Below are 17,500 nucleotides of genomic sequence, written 5' to 3'. Positions count from 1 at the left end.
CTTAACCGCTAATTACGACAATGCTGGCTACAAGCAATTCAAACATGCATGCATTTATTTACACGGTACCGTATGATAATTATCCCAGGGGTGGCCAGTGCCCTCACCCATACACACACACACTTATCTCCCCGTGACATCCGGGATCACATCTCCTCCGTCATGGAGGCCTAGCTCAGCGTCCCTTCCATTAAGGTGTGACAGTTTCATAAACACGAGCAACCAACACCTCGCTCACCCTTTAGCTAAAGCCTGCACATATGTACTACCCATATGTACTCTCTTATGACGCTGCTCCACACTCACACAGGCACACATACATATCTGGGAGGCTGCTGCAATACACCTTCGCAACAATATACATATAAATAAAATAAAAATGAAAAAAAAATCAAATAAAAAATGAGAAATAAAATAAATACAAATAAGAACAAAAACGCAAGTCTTGATAACTGGTACGGTACGGGTTTGGTGCCGGACGTGAGTGACATGGTGCTGCTGCCGCTTATTACAATTGTGGAGGCGTGAGATTTGTAGAAGAGCAATAAATAACTTGCACCATTACTCACGACTCACGGAGCAGGAAAGGGAAAGGGGAGGTGGGAAGAGCGCAAACACTGTGCGTCTGTCGATCCTTGAGTTGTCAGTTGGTGTTTAACCTAAAACTATCTTAACCATAATTCACATTCCTTTCCCACCTTATCACTCTTAATGCCACACTGGACTCCCGGCAGTGCCTGGCCACCCTAGTGCAGCCCCGCAGCCAACTGGCGCTGCCGTGGCGCTTGATGTGAAAGTAAAGAAAGTACTATACAAAAATAAACTTCACAAGGCCACACGAACACAACATTTTGGTTGAGGACTGTGATGTTATTTTTACTTGTTCTACTGACCTGTTAATGTATGAGGTATGAGTGATGGCGTCCTGTCAGGTTGTGGAAGGCCAGGAAGGTGGAGGGTGGTGTGGACACAAGGGAAGGATGGTAAACCAGTGAACAGGATAAGAGACTGCCGCACACTGCCTGAGGCTGCCTGAACGCAGCGTTACCAACTCACTCTTCAAATACATTATTGCCACCAGTGACTATACAACCACCGCGCCGGGGCGGGAACCTGCACGCACAATGACACTACAAACACACACATACACCACGCCACAAATTTTACGTCAGGTTGCCTTTGTAAGGAGTGACCACATCAAAAATAAAGAAAATAAATGCCAGTTACCGACCGTGGTTAATATAATGAAGGAATACATTATTGGTACATGGTAACTGTTAGGAAGTGCACGTGTTATCGCGTGTGTGTGTGTGTGTGTGTGTGTGTGTGTGTGTGTGTGTGTGTGTGTGTGCTGCATAGTAGTGGTGTTACTGTTGTTTTGTTAGTGGTGCTAAATAAATAAGATTATGGGATGTGTTTGGAGAGAGAGAGAGAGAGAGAGAGAGAGAGAGAGAGAGAGAGAGAGAGAGAGAGAGAGAGAGAGAGAATGTGATTTGATTAATTTATTGCACCGTAGTGCCAGGCAAATGTACAAAAGGTGGCCTGTAAATAACAACCACACATACACATACACACAGTACAATAACAACACACACAGTACAGTACAATAACAACACACAGTACAATAACAACACACACACAGTACAATAACAACAAAACAAGAACAGCAAGAATAGTGATAATATGGAAGCCACGCGGGGCAGGACGTTTAGGTAAATACCCCGAAGCGAGGCTGACGTACTAAAGATTTCGTCCAACACGTCAGGCAGTAGCAGGTGAAGGCAGACAGCATGTACTGGTAGATCCTGGGGCAGGAGGTGTCGCACAGGCAGGCTTCCTTCGCCAGGCGGTCAACTGTGTCATTGTGAAGCAAACCTACGTGGGAAGGAATCCAAATAAATTTCACACAGAGGCCACGGTCGCTCATTAGGGACAGAAAGGACAGGATCTGTTGAACAACTAAAAGGTGACTGGGATGAGACGCGGAAAGAGACTGGAGAGCAGGTTTAGAGTCACAAATAACGACAGCATTAATCCCTCACTGACGAACGAGACTAACAGCATCCAGAATGGTATTCAGCACACACAACGTTGTACTGGAGCGGTCACGAAGCCGACGGCCGACCCAGCCCCCAGGAGGCGGCGGCAAGTCAGGTGAGAAGACGGCACCACCAGCGGCACCATCTGGTTGTAGCGACCCATCGGTGTAGAGGTGATGTGGAGCGGTGATGGAGGATGTTACCTGCTCTACATGCTCCAAGGCCAGTTGCAGCTGTAGAGGAGGTGGATCACACTTGGCGGTGGGAGTGAAGCTGACCACAGGCGACGGCAGTTTCCACGGGGGTGGGCCTGGGACCACATCAGCTACAAGAACTTGCAAATCAACGCTGCGAAGACATGAAGAAACAGACCTAATAAGACGACGACTCGAAGGCAGGAGAGGGGGGACGGCCGAAGCGGGGCCGAGAGATGCCCTGACTAACGCTGTGAAGTGTGGAGAGAGGTGAAGAAAATGGAGACACTTAACTGCAAGACTTGTAACATTGGAGTGGATCCTCTCCACCAAGGATGGAAGTCGTAATTCCCGTTGCATATCCACGATCCTGGTAGACACAGGGCATCAAAGAATGACTCTCATCGCTCTATTCTGAAAAATATCCAGAGGCTCCACGGCAGCCCGAGGAAGTTGAATTAAGGCAGGGGAAAGATAGTCAATAACAGAGCGAATGAAGGTGATATAGATGGTTCTGGCAACGGGAATGGAGATGCCGGAAGAGTTGTTGGTGAGCCACTGAAGAGGATGTAGTCGTCGCTGGAGTCGCTCCAACAGATCACGGACGATAGGATGAGGCTAGCGAGGGGCAGGGAGGGCTGCAGAGATCCTTACTGGGGCACCAAGGTAGCGGTACTGCGAGCACAGGGGGATGACGGTGCCTCCAACGGTAAAGTCCGGTAGAGTGGCAGGAGGGCGGCAAGAGAAGATTCTGCACTTATGTGGAGAGACAACGAGACCACAGGTAGCAGAAGCCTGAGAAAAAGAAGTGAGAAAGAGCTGCAGATGACCCGGAGAAATATTATGTACACACAAATCATCAGCATAGCAAGTAATCGTAACACCAGGAATAGCGGGCAGAGAAGTGAGGAGACGGTGCATCAATACATTAAACAAAAATGGGCTCAATACACCTCTTTGAGGGGTAGCCCCTGATCCACCGCAACAAATTACCCCGGATCCCAAAATCAACAAGCTGATCCAAAATAATATCACGACTAGCACTCTTAAGGTCGATAAAAGCCACAACACTATCTCGCGAGAGACGAGAGTACAAGTCGATGAGGCAATGGTGGGTGCTGCGCTGGGGGAGGAAACCAAAGAGACGTGGAGAAAGGCGATCCTGCAGCCTGTACATTAGACGGGTGAGTAGGATCCTTTCCAGCACCTTGCAAAAAACAGGATGTAAGAGAGATGGGTCGAAACTTAGCTGTACCGGGCTTGGGAATGGGAATTATGGCACTCGTTGTCCAGGCACGTGGCACATACCCATCACGAAAACACATGTTGTAGAGACGAAGGAAAGGATTACCAGGAACTTGTTGCAGCAAACGCAGTATAGCATAAATTATGCCATCATCCCCCGGGGATGAGGACTTACCTCTCAAGAGAGCACGGCGCAGCTTATCCTCTATGATCAGCACAGACTGCTCATCATCTTTTTGCAGCAAGGCTCTTGCCAGATGAAGCCGACGAGTGAGAACGCCGCAAGAGACAGCATCTTGAACAGCAGCAGGAAGGCTGGCAGGGGTGGACTACTCCGACCACTTGTCAACAAGCTGTTGGGCGAACACGGCGGGGGAATGGTGACGGGCTGTAGCAGGTATCCTCTTGACCACTCGACGAATGAGGTACCACATGGAAGCCACAGTGGTTTGATGATTAATGCTGTCAGTGAACCGCTGCCAGGAGTCGGTACTTACACATTCCAGGAGTGCTGTCAAATCATCCCTGGATCGCTGGTAGCGACGAAGCAGCTCAGGAGAAGGGTCAGCCTGGAACATGAGACCGAGATGCTCCGCTTCATCCCGCGCATCCACCACGAGTGAGCAGTAGGGCGACGTTGGAGGTGAGGCCGTGACACATAAAGCCTGTAGAAGTCATGGGTGGCAGAGACAAGATTGGAGTAAAATTAATCAGGAGAAGTACAGTCAAAAGAAGGCAACAAGCACGATGTATGTTGGGCAGTATTTAGGGGGCACAGTCAGGCGAAGACGTGATACAGGAGGTGAAGGCATAGCAGGAAGAGAATAGCGGAAGAGAAGGGCGACATGGTCTGAAAACAAAGCCGGCAAAGAGGAGCACTGAACACGGGATGACACCAAACCAGAGGTGAGGACGTGGTCCAGAGTACCACCCCGCGAGAGAGAGAGAGAGAGAGAGAGAGAGAGAGAGAGAGAGAGAGAGAGAGAGAGAGGTGGGACAGTAGAATAATTTTAATGCTAGAAAGAGAAAAGAATAAAGAACATCGTCGGGCAATGGTCACCGCACCACCATTGCTTTATGGTGCATAAAATTTTGTGGTGCAACTAACCTGGGTGGTTAACCATATATAGCCAGCAGTGAACAACGAACCATAGGATACGTGTCCCTGTACTCCTGCGCTCATACGTAAATATCTGGCAACTGCGGCCCCTCCTTCCTCCCTCCCTCCTTCCCGCTTTGCATATCAAGATTTAGCTACACCGCCTTGTATTTCGAGACCCAGAGAGTGAAGCAGAGGAAGAATTAATCACGAGAATGTATAAATAACCTCAAATAAACCGATGGATGTATAAATCCCTATTAAGAGCGGTTGTATCTCTGTCCTGAGCCCCCCACACCCCCATTCAGAGCCCCCAAACCTCGCTCAGAAACCCGCACTCCAGCTCACCTGTGCAACCATCGGACCCAAACAAACTTCCCGCCTCCCTCCCCTCCATTGCCGCGGTTTTCTGGGCATTTCCGTGTATTTTCCAGAATGAAAGAGAAAATTGTAGCAATGGGAAGAAAGAATGAGGGTTGGGAGTGAGTGAGGGAGTTTTAGTGGTGGTAGCAGTGGTGGTGGTATTAGCAGTAGTAGTAGTTGTTGTTGTCATATTATCATTAGTGTGTGTGTGTGTGTGTGTGTGTGTGTGTGTGTGTGTGTGTGTCCATCTAACACTTTTACTTCGCTACGAGACAATTACCACCGCTGTTTGTAACCTGTCAAGTCTTTATTTTGATTAATTTCGACTAATACTTCTCATTGTTTTAAGACTACAAAACAAGTGGGCCTTTTTTTTCTAATACTCATTAATTTTTTCCCCTTTTTTGCCCTCCCTTACATAAAATAATGTTAGTAAGAGCTGAGCGTGACTGATTGACTGATTACTAACTTTTTTTTATTTGCAGTACATACAAGACGGGGTCAGGTCACACCATCCACCCCCCTAGACACGATACACACAGGTCTCAAGCGTCAGCCACGAGGAGGTGAGCCACGGACAGACACACGTCTTCCACCAGCGTTAGAAAAAGTGTGGTTTGCTATTTGTGTCTCATTTTGAAAGTTTGGTGTGGCTTTGAACGAGTTAAGATGTGCACGAGTGATGTGTGGTGAAAGGTGTGCCAAGTGGTTGTTTGTTGTGCAACAGCTTAGTGACTCGTCTGTGATCGGCGCCCGTGCATACAATCACACACACACACACACACACACACACACACACACACACACACACACACACACACACACACACACACACACAGGTTAGATTAGTTGTGTTAAAATCACAGTCACCACAATTCATAGCACGTTACATCACCACCACACCACACCACACCACAGGATACCACCACCACACCGCACAACACCATACCACACCACACCACAACTCACCACACGACACCACCACAACTCTGCACCACACCACACCACACAACACTACAAACACACTACACCATAAACACACCACAACACATCACACGAAACCACCTCCACCCCACTCCACACCACACCACAAACACACTATGCCACACCACACCACACCACACCATGTATCCTCGACACTCTGACCCTTCCAGCCTTTCCCCGCCCCTCTGCTGTCGCCGCCTTAAGTGCCACCCCGACACCGTCTTCTGCCCCACCGCAGAGCCCACCACCACTACGTAACCCACTCAGCCACATAACAGAGCAACATATCGGGGATTCTTTGTGTGTCTAGGTGTTTTCGAGGCTCTGGGTGGAGGAGGAGCAGGTGAGGGGTAGAAGAGGAGAGTGAGAGGAAGGGGCAGAGGAGGAAGAGTAACCGCTCAAAGGTGCAAAAAAATCTATCTCTGCTGCGGGGTACATTTTTTTCTGCTTTATTAATGGCGTTGGCATTGTTTTCCTATTTGGTTTATCATTAGCAAAGTGTAACTAGTTTTGTGCCATGATGAGATCGAGTCCAGCTGTGTTTTTGTTTTGTCGAAGGAAAGACACTTGGGCCACTACATCTATTATAACTTTTATTAAATTAGCACGCCTGGGATTGTTTTAGTGCTTGATATGAGACTTATAGATGTGAGAAACATGATTCAAGTAATGGTGTCCCATAATATCTAGTCTAACTGTGCGTATTTTCAAATTTTAAAATTATATAGTGCCAAAACATAAATTTAAAAATCTTTATACGGCAACAAGTTTCCATTTTCTTTATTTCGAGGGAAAGTACAATTTTTTACTGATCAGAATCCATAATATCATTCACTCTAGTTCTGTTTTCCATCTCGATATTTTGAGAGTGTAGTGGCGCTGTTAGTGAGAAACAAACAATTTATCACGGATCCCGCTCTGCTATTTGTACACCCGGTAAGGTTTTTATATTGTGGGTGTTAGTCAAACTATTTATCACGTCAAGAACTGCAGTGCACTCTAGTCTGGCTGCCTTCTTTCTTTTTGCGATTTTCAAAATGATATACGATGCGTAAATATCTGGCCACTGCGGCCCCTCCTTCCTCCCTCCCTCCTTCCCGCTTTGCACATCAAGATTTAGCCACACCGCCTTGTGTTTTCAGACCCAGAGAGTGAAGCAAAGGCAGAATTAATCACGAAAATGTATAAATAACCACAAATAATGCGAGGGTTGTATATATCCCCATTAAGAGCGGTTGTTTCTCCGTCCTGAGCCCCCACACCCCCGTTCAGAGCCCCAAACCCCGCTCAGAAAACCCCACTCCAGCTCACCTCTGCAACCATCGGACCCAAACAAACTTCCCCCCTCCCTCCCCTTCATTGCCGCGGTTTTCTGTGCATTTCCGTGTATTTTCCAGAATGAAATAGAAAATTGTAGCAATGGGAAGAAAGAATGAGGATTGAGAGTGAGTGAGGGAGTTCTAGTGGTGGTGATAGTAGCAGTAGTAGTAGTTGTTGTTGGATTATCGTGTGTGTGTGTGTGTGTGTGTGTGTGTGTGTGTGTGTGTGTGTGTGTGTGTGTGTGTGTTTGTTTGATCTGCTGCAGTCTCTGACGACACAGCCAGACGCTACCCTACGGAGCGAGCTCAGAGCTCATTATTTCCGATCTTTGGATAGGCCTGAGACCAGGCATACATCACACACCGGGACAACAAGGTCACAACTCCTCGATTTACATCCCGTACCTACTCACTGCTAGGTGAACAGGGGCTACATGTGAAAGGAGACACACCCAGTCGAACCCCGGTCCTCTGGCTTGTGAAGCCAGCGCTCTAACCACTGAGCTACCTTGTGTGTGTGTGTGTGTGTGTGTGTGTGTGTGTGTGTGTGTGTGTGTGTGTGTGTGTGTGTGTCCATCTAACACTTTTTCTTCGCTACGAGACAATTACCACCGCTGTTTGTAACCTGTTAAGTCTTTATTTTGATTAATTTCGACTAATACTTTTCATTCTTTTAAGACTACAAAACAAGTGAGCCTTTTTTTCTAATACTCATTAATTTTTTCACCTTTTTTGCCCTCCCTTACATAAAATAATGTCGGTAAGAGAGCTGAGCGTGACTGATTGACTGATTACTAACTTTATTTTAATAGCAGTACATACAAGGCGGGGTCATGTCACACCATCCACCCACCTAGACACGGTACACACAGGTCTCAAGCGTCAGCCAAGAGGAGGTGAGCCACGGACAACCACACGTCTTCCACAAGCGTTAGAAAAAGTGTGGTTTGCGATTTGTGTCTCATTTTGAAAGTTTGGTGTGCCTTTGAACGAGTTAAGATGTGCACGAGTGATGTGTGGTGAAAGGTGTGCCAAGTGGTTGTTTGTTGTGCAACAGCTTGGTGACTTGTCTGTGATCGGCGCCCGTACATACACTCACACACGAACACACACAGGTTAGTTTAGTTGTGTTAACATCACAGATACTACACTTCATAGCACGTGACATCACCACCACACCACACGATACTACCACCATACTGCACCACACCATACCACACCGCACCACACCTCACCACACGACACCACCACAACACCACGCCACACCACACAACACTACAAACACACTACACCACAAACTCACAACTACCACACCACAAGACATCACACGAAACCACTTCCACCTCACCCCACACCACACCACAAACACACTACACCACACCACACCACGCCATGTATCCTTGACACTCTGACCCTCCCCGCCCTTTCCCGCCCCTCTGCTGTCGCCGCCGCCGTAAGTGCCACCCCGACACCGCCTCCTGCCCCGCCACCACTACGTAACCCACTCAGCCACATAACAGAGCAACATATCGGGTTTTCTTTGTGTGTCTAGGTGTTTTCGAGGCTCTGGGTGGAAGAGGAGGTGGAGGAGGAGCAGGCCAGGGGTAGGAGAGGAGAGTGAGAGGGAGGGCAGAGGAGGCAGAGTAACCGCCCAAAGGTGCAAAAAAATCTATCTCTGCTGCGGGGTACATTTTTTCTGCTTTATTAATGGCGTTGGCATTGTTTTCCTATTTGGTTTATCATTAGCAAAGTGTAACTAGTTTTGTGCCATGATGAGATCGAGTCCAGCTGTGTTTTTGTTTTGTTGAAGGAAAGACACTTGGGCCACTACATCAATTATAACTTTTATTAAATTAGCACGCCTGGGATTGTTTTAGTGCTTGATATGAGACTTATAGATATGAGAAATATGATTCAAGTAATGGTGTCCAATAATATCTAGTCTAACTGTGCGTATTTTCAAATTTCTAAATTCTATAGTGCCCAAACATAAATTTAAAAATCTTTATACGGCAACAAGTTTCCATTTTCATTATTTCGATGGAAAGTACAAATTTTTACTGATCAGAATCCATAATATGATTTAGTCTGGTTCTGTTTTCCATCTCGATATTTTGAGGGTGTAGTGGTGCCGTTGGTGAGAAACAAACACTTTATCACGGATCCCGCTCTGCTATTTGTACACCCGGTAAGGTTTTTATATTGTGGGTGTTAGTCAAACTATTTATCACGTCAAAAACTGCAGTGCATTCTAGTCTGGCTGCCTTCTTTCTTTTTTCGATTTTCAAAATGATATACGATACGTAAATATCTGGCAACTGCAGCCCCTCCTACCTCCCTCCATCCTTCCCGCTTTGCATATCAAGATTTAGCCACACCGCCTTGTATTTCGAGACCCAGAGAGTGAAGGAAAGGCAGAATTAATCACGAGAATGTTTAAATAACCTCAAATAAAGCGATGGTTGCATATATCCCCATTAAGAGCGGTTGTATCTCTGTCTTGAGCCCTCACACCCCCATTCAGAGCCCCAAACCCCGCTCAGAAACCCCCACTCCAGCTCACCTCTGCAACCATCGGACCCAGACAAACTTCCCGCCTCCCTCCCCTCCATTGCCGCGGTTTTCTGGGCATTTCCGTGTATTTTCCAGAATGAAAGAGAAAATTGTAGCAGTGGGAAGAAAGAATGAGGGTTGGGAGTGAGTGAGGGAGTTTTAGTGGTGGTAGCAGTGGTGGTGGTAGTAGCAGTAATAGTAGTAGTTGTTGTTGGATTATCATTAGTGTGTGTGTGTGTGTGTGTGTGTGTGTGTGTGTGTGTGTGTGTGTGTGTCCATCTAACACTTTTACTTCGCTACGAGACAATTACCACCACTGTTTGTAACCTGTTAAGTCTTTATTTTGATTAATTTCGACTAATACTTTTCATTCTTTTAAGACTACAAAACAAGTGAGCCTTTTTTTCTAATACTCATTAATTTTTCCCTTTTTTGCCCTCCCTTACATAAAATAGTGTTGGCAAAAGCAATGAGCGTGACTGATTAACTGATTACTAACTTTATTTTAATAGCAGTACATACAAGGCGGGGTCAGGTCACACCATCCACCCCCTAGACACGGTACACACAGGTCTCAAGAGTCAGCCACGAGGAGGTGAGCCACGGACACACACACGTCTTCCACCAGCGTTAGAAAAAGTGTGGTTTGCGATTTGTGTCTCATTTTGAAAGTTTGATGTGGCTTAGAACGAATTAAGATGTGCACGAGTGATGTGTGGTGAAAGGTGTGCCATGTGGTTGTCTGTGGTGCAACAGCTTGGTGACTCGTCTGTGATCGGCGCCCGTGCATACACTCACACACGAACACACACACACACACACACACACACACACACAGGTTAGTTTAGTTGTGTTAACATCACAGTCACCACACTTCATAGCACGTTACATCACCACCACACCACATCTCACCACTACAACACCGCACCACACCACACCACCGCGCCACACCACACAACACTACAAACACACCACTACCACACCACAAGACATCACACGAAACCACCTCCACCCCACACCACACCACACCACAAACACACTACACCAGTAACACCACACACCACGCCATGTATCCTCGACACTCTGACCCTTCCCGCCCTTCCCCGCCTTTCTGCTGTCGCCGCCGCCATAAGCGCCACGCCGACACCGCCTCCTGCCCCGCCGCAGGCCCCACTACCACTACGTAACCCACTCAGCCACATAACAGAGCAATATATCGGGTTTTCTTTGTTTGTCTAAGTGTTTTCGGAGCTCTGGGTGGAAGAGGAGGTGAAGGAGGAGCAGGTGAGGGGTAGGGGAGGAGAGTGAGAGGAAGGGCAGAGGAGGAAGAGTAACCGCTCAAAGGTGCAAAAAAATCTATCTCTGCTGCGGGGTACATTTTTTTCTGCTTTATTAATGGCGTTGGCATTGTTTTCCTATTTGGTTTATCATTAGCAAAGTGTAACTAGTTTTGTGCCATGATGAGATCAAGTCCAGCTGTGTTTTTGTTTTGTCGAAGGAAAGACACTTGGGCCACTACATCAATTATAACTTTTTTTTAAATTAGCACGACTGGGATTGTTTTAGTACTTGATATGAGGCTTATAGATATGAGAAACATGATTGAAGTAATGGTGTCCAATAATATCTTGTCTAACTGTGCGTATTTTCAAATTTTAAAATTCTGTAGTGCCGAAACATAAATTTAAAAATCTTTATACGGCAACAAGTTTCCATTTTCTTTATTTCGATGGAAAGTACAAATTCTTAGTGTTCGGAATCCATAATATGATTAAGTCTGGTTCTGTTTTCCATCTCGATATTTTGAAGGTGAAGTGGCGCCGTTGGTGAGAAACAAACACTTTATCACGGATCACGCTCTGCTATTTGTACACCCGGTAAGGTTTTTATATTGTGGGTGTTAGTCAAACTATTTATCACGTCAAAAACTGCAGTGCATTCTAGTCTGGCTGCCTTCTTTCTTTTTTCGATTTTCAAAATGATATACGATACGTAAATATCTGGCAACTGCGGCCCCTCCTTCCTGCTTTGCACATCAAGATTTAGCCACACACCCTTGTGTTTCCAGACCCAGAGAGTGAAGCAAAGGCAGAATTAATCATGAGAATGTATAAATAACCTCAAATAAAGCGAGGGTTGTATATATCCCCATTAAGAGCGGTTGTTTCTCCGTCCTGAGCCCCCCACACCCCCATTCAGAGCCCCAAACACCGCTCAGAAACCCCCACTCCAGCTCACCTCTGCAACCATCGGACCCAAACAAACTTCCCTCCTCCCTCCCCTCCATTGCCGCGGTTTTCTGGGCATTTCCGTGTATTTTCCAGAATGAAAGAGAAAATTGTAGCAATGGGAAGAAAGAATGAGGGTTGAGAGTGAGTGAGGAGTTTTAGTGGTGGTAGCAGTGGTGGTGGTAGTAGCAGTAGTAGTAGTTGTTGTTGGATTATCATGTGTGTGTGTGTGTGTGTGTGTGTGTGTGTGTGTGTGTGTGTGTGTTTGTTTGATCTGCTGCAGTCTCTGACGACACAGCCAGACGTTACCCTACGGAGCGAGCTCAGAGCTCATTATTTCCGATCTTTGGATAGGCCTGAGACCAGGCACACATCACACACCGGGACAAAAAGGTCACAACTCCTCGATTTACATCCCGTACCTACTCACTGCTAGGTGAACAGGGGCTACACGTGAAAGGAGACACACCCAATCGAACCCCGGTCCTCTGGCTTGTGAAGCCAGCGCTCTAACCACTGAGCTACCGTGTGTGTGTATGTGTGTGTGTGTGTGTGTGTGTGTGTCCATCTAACACTTTTACTTCGCTACGAGACAATTACCACCGCTGTTTGTAACCTGTTAAGTCTTTATTTTGATTAATTTCGACTAATACTTTTCATTCTTTTAAGACTACAAAACAAGTGAGCCTTTTTTTCTAATACTCATTAATTTTTTCCCCTTTTTTGCCCTCCCTTACATAAAATAATGTCGGTAAGAGAGCTGAGCGTGACTGATTGACTGATTACTAACTTTATTTTAATAGCAGTACATACAAGGCGGGGTCAGGTCACACCATCCACCCCCCTAGACACGATACACACAGGTCTCAAGCGTCAGCCACGAGGAGGTGAGCCACGGACACACACACGTCTTCCACCAGCGTTAGAAAAAGTGTGGTTTGCGATTTGTGTCTCATTTTGAAAGTTTGGTGTGCCTTTGAACGAGTTAAGATGTGCACGAGTGATGTGTGGTGAAAGGTGTGCCAAGTGGTTGTTTGTTGTGCAACAGCTTAGTGACTCGTCTGTGATCGGCGTCCGTACACACACACACACACACACACACACACACACACACACACACACACACACACACACCCGGTAGCTCAGTGGTTAGAGCGCTGGCTTCACAAGCCAGATGACCGGGGTTCGATTCCCCGGCCGGGTGGAGATATTTGGGTGTGTCTCCTTTCACGTGTAGCCTCTGTTCACCTAGCAGTGAGTAGGTACGGGATGTAAATCGAGGAGTTGTGACCTTGTTGTCCCGGTGTGTGGTGTGTGCCTGGTCTCAGGCCTATCCGAAGATCGGAAATAATGAGCTCTGAGCTCGTTCCGTAACGTCTGGCTGTCTCGTCAGAGTCTGCAGCAGATCAAACAGTGAAACACACATCCCGGGAAGCGGCGAGGCAAATGCGCAAGCCTCTTATTGTGTAGCCCCTGTTCACTTGGCAGAAAGTAGGTACGGGATGTAACTCGAAGGGTTGTGGCTTCGCTTTCCCGGTGTGTGGAGTGTGTTGTGGTCTCAGTCCTACCCGAAGATCGGTCTATGAGCTCTGACCTCGCTCCATAATGGGGAAGACTGGCTGGGTGACTAGCAGACGATCGTGGTGGGGACGACCGTGGTGAATTACACGTAACATACGAGTACCTACTTACTTCTTACCGCTAATACTTTTCTAAGAGACTTACCGCTTATCTCTCTTGCATCACTAATGTGGTGGAAAATATGCAGTGAAGATAAGAAAATGAAGATTAGGACTTACAACACCAAATGCTAATGATTGTGGAATCTTATCATTAATAACGGCAGATAACGATGATGATAGTAGAGATAGCGGTTCAGTGATATATCAGAAACAACAAGTGCAGAAAATTATGATCATTAAAATTCTCTCTCTCTCTCTCTCTCTCTCTCTCTCTCTCTCTCTCTCTCTCTCTCTCTCTCTCTCAGAGCTAAAATGAAGATATACATACTAATAAATGAAAAAAAAAAAAAAAAAACAATAGATAAACAAAGGAAGAGGGGAGCATGTTACAAGTAGTTAAGATTTGAGCCGAAACATTCAAGAAGAGCCAGACTTTGCCACTTGTCCTCGTCATAAACTTAGTACATTCATGATTGAGATACAGAGAAACAGGAAGACCAGGAAAACTATTACTTACAGAAATAAAACTAATCTTGACTCTCCAATTTTGATTGACACCGTAATGGCTAAGATTTCTAGTGAAATTAATGATAATTGCTTTCATGCACCTGACACTGTGCGGAAAATTGACGACTGCCTGAGTTGTCTTGTTCCTTTATATACCAACACCCTTAGAAGTGAGTATGAAAATATGTGTCCAGTTGTTCAAAAGTCATTGTTGAGAAAGATAATGCTCCGTGGTTTAATACTGAGATTTCAAACGCCATTAAAGTCAGACAACATAAGGAGAAAACTTGGCGTCGTGTTCGCACAGAACAATCCCGCAGAGAGTATGTTTGTGCTAAGAATATTGTAAATAAACTAATAAGAAAACGTAAATGTATATATTACAAGCGAAAGATTACTGAGGCAGGAACTGATGCTAGGAGACTGTACTCTGTTCTTAACACCCTAACTGGTAAGAGTAATGTCAAGAAGCTTCCTGACGGGCTCTCAGATATAGACCTGGCAAACAATTTCATGAGGCATTTTGATAGAAAAATTGGAAATATTGTTAGTAGCCTGGAAGAGGAGGAACAGGCTCACCATGTCACATATATGCCCAACATACTCTATGTTGGTCTGGCCTCTTTCAGTGAGGTCAGTATAGATACTCTACAAACATTGTTAAAAAATGTTAAAAAGACTTATTGTGTTCGAGATCCATTTCCTATGTCAGATGTAGCCAATGGGGAAGACTTTTTACAGCTCACAAGTATTCTCTTAAAAATTGTCAACTTGAGCATACGTGAGTGTGTTTTTCCAGAAAGTGAGAAACTTGCTATTGTTAAACCTACTCTAAAGAGTAAACTTGATCGGCAGTGCCTTTCTTCATACCGACCAGTTTCAAACCTATCATTCCTATCAAAGATTATTGAAAGTGTGATTCATGTTCAGCTAATGGATTATTTATCTACTATTCATGTATTGCCTGACAATCAGTCTGCGTATAGGAAGTTACACTCAACTGAAACAGCATTGTGTAGTGTCACTAATGATCTTTTGTGTATGATGGATGAGGGAAAGTGTGGTGTTTTAATATTGTTAGATATGAGTGCTGCCTTTGATACTGTAGTGCATGATGTACTGTTAGAAGATCTGCAGATCATAGGTGTTAGAGAACGTGCACTGCAGTACCTAAGGAGCTACCTTGTAAATAGGAGTTATTGTGTCCAAGTGGGGAGCTCCTTTTCTGAGCACTGTCAGCTCAACAGAGGTGTTCCCAAGGCAGTGTGCTGGGACCGGTATTATTTAGTGTTTATACTATAGAATTGTCTTTCATTTTGGAGGAATTTGATGTAACCTTCGCTCTCTATGCTGATGATACTCAGTTTTACTTAACAGTTAACAATATTTTAGATACAGAAAATACATTGACAAGAGTTATGGCTCTTATTAAGGGATGGATGAATAAAAAAGTTGAAATTAAATGTAGAGAAAACTGAATGTTTGTTTATTGGAAAAAAGAGTGGCCTTAGGAGGTTTAACGAAGTGCAAAGTTTACATGTAAATGGTACAAATATTTATTTATCTGAGAGGGTTAAGGATTTGGGAGTCATAGTTGATAAGTATTTAAGCTTAAATGATCAAATAAATGAGGCTGTGAGAGTGGCAAGGTATAATCTGAGGAACATTGCTTTCATAAGGAGATATTTGGATGAATATTCTGTCAAGTCTCTGATTCAAAATCATGTAATAGCCAAGCTGGACTACTGCAACTCCTTGTATTATAACCTGCCAAATTATCAATTAAGGAAATTACAACTGACAATGAATAGGGCTGCCAGAATGATAAAATATGTTTCACCTCGCGACAGAATAACGCCTGTACTCATTGAGTTGCATTGGTTACCGATAAAGGCTCGTATTGCTTATAAAATTTGTGTGTTAACTTATCAAGTCATGACTACTGGAAAACCTGTTTATTTAAGAAAGTTATTGCATCCATTTGAGGTTAGGACAAGTGTTGTAGTAAGGCATGCAGCAGATGAGTACAGGCTAAATGAGCCAAGATGTAACTCAGATACGGGTTTCAGAGCCTTTCAAGTGTGTGCTCCAAGACTGTACAATAGGCTTCCAGTGCAGGTCAAGGCCAGCAATAGCATTGAACTTTTTAAGAAAAGACTAAAGACATATTTATTTAGGGATGCCTATGATATGTCAGATATGACTGTCACTCAACATTATACTGTGTAAGATTTTATTGTGCAATTTTTTCTTTGATTACTTAAACTACATTATATGTATAGCTAGATTTTATCGTGTGTGTGTGTGTGTGTGTGTGTGTGTGTGTGTGTGTGTGTGTGTGTGTGTGTATGATCAGCCTTTACAATATTTTATATAGTACTCTGCAGTCTGCTAGGTACTGTTCATATTTGTATTTTATATTTAATTACTATAGAATAGAGGCTCTGCAGAGCGCCACTAGTTGATGGAGCAGGGTCTGAATGTAATGGCAAAGAATAAAGAATAAAGATGTGATGGTTACTGGACCTAAAACCACCATGCTCAGAAACACCCCATAAATTTATAGGAATAACCCTTAGTAACTGCAATTTTCTTTTGAGCATGAGGAAGAAAACGGTGTACTTGAATGGTAAACGAAGACCAACGAAGTTATATAAAGTGGAAAAGGCCACAAGAAAACGGAGATGAAGTTGATAGTGAAAGATGACGAAAATGTAGATAAAAGTTAACAGTGAAAGAAATGAAAATAAAGATAAAAGTTAACTGTGAAAGAAAGGAAGGAAATAGATTAAAGGAAATCGCGAAAAAAAAAGGAGTAAAACCAGCAACAACCAAGGTGACAAAATTACATCAGGGGAACCGTCGCAAAGATTACCCCCAGCCTGTACATCCGATCCGATCCGAATAGAGGGATCGAGCTACACTGATACGTTCAAGATTACAGTAGTGGGATAAACTCATTCAACTCAACACGCATCACTTATAAATCGGTCCCTCATCATGTATTTGTCAGTTAGAACACGCTAAACTCACAACACAAACTGACAATACTGAAGAAACATACTAATATTTTTTTATGTAAGAGGGAGAACTACCAAGGGCAAAAATATGAATATTAGAATAAAAGGCCCACTGGAATTGTAGTCTCCATAAAAGGTTCAAAAGAATTAGTCAATATTCAGGGACCAGTGTCTTGAGGTTAGGTTGTAGGAAGATGGAAACACAGAAACAGACAGGGAATTCCAGAGTTTTCCAGTGAAAGGTATGAATGATTGAGAATACTGGTT

At 44.7% G+C, this 17,500-nt stretch overlaps 2 protein-coding genes across 5 annotated transcripts in view; both read right to left on the bottom strand.

Annotated features, from left to right (window-relative positions):
* Positions 1-1,099, bottom strand: part of LOC123506368 — a 13,664-nt gene extending 12,565 nt beyond the window's left edge. Inside the window, exon 1 of one of the 2 annotated variants that reach the window (XM_045258435.1) lies at positions 894-1,099. The gene's annotated coding sequence lies outside the window, so the exon portion shown is untranslated. The remainder of the gene's footprint in view (positions 1-893) is intronic. The other variant, XM_045258434.1, reaches the window with a different exon arrangement.
* A 561-nt stretch (positions 1,100-1,660) lies between these two features.
* The window catches only part of LOC123506217, a 103,331-nt gene continuing 87,491 nt past the window's right edge, over positions 1,661-17,500 (bottom strand). For 2 of the 3 annotated variants that reach the window (XR_006675381.1, XR_006675380.1), the window contains exons 3-4: positions 3,654-4,143; positions 1,661-3,028 (exon numbers count right to left, since the gene is read on the bottom strand). Coding sequence is in view for 1 of the 3 variants with exons in the window: in XM_045258141.1 (XP_045114076.1) it covers positions 2,039-2,593 (555 nt within the window). In the remaining 2 variants the exon portion in view is untranslated. Of the gene's footprint in view, positions 3,029-3,653; positions 4,178-17,500 lie in introns of those variants that run through there. The other variant, XM_045258141.1, reaches the window with a different exon arrangement.

The sequence above is a fragment of the Portunus trituberculatus genome, chromosome 19 (assembly GCF_017591435.1).
Source record: "Portunus trituberculatus isolate SZX2019 chromosome 19, ASM1759143v1, whole genome shotgun sequence".
NCBI classification, from domain to species: domain Eukaryota; kingdom Metazoa; phylum Arthropoda; class Malacostraca; order Decapoda; family Portunidae; genus Portunus; species Portunus trituberculatus.
Note: the sequence above shows the minus strand (reverse complement) of the source record. Positions and strands in the feature narration are given on the sequence as shown.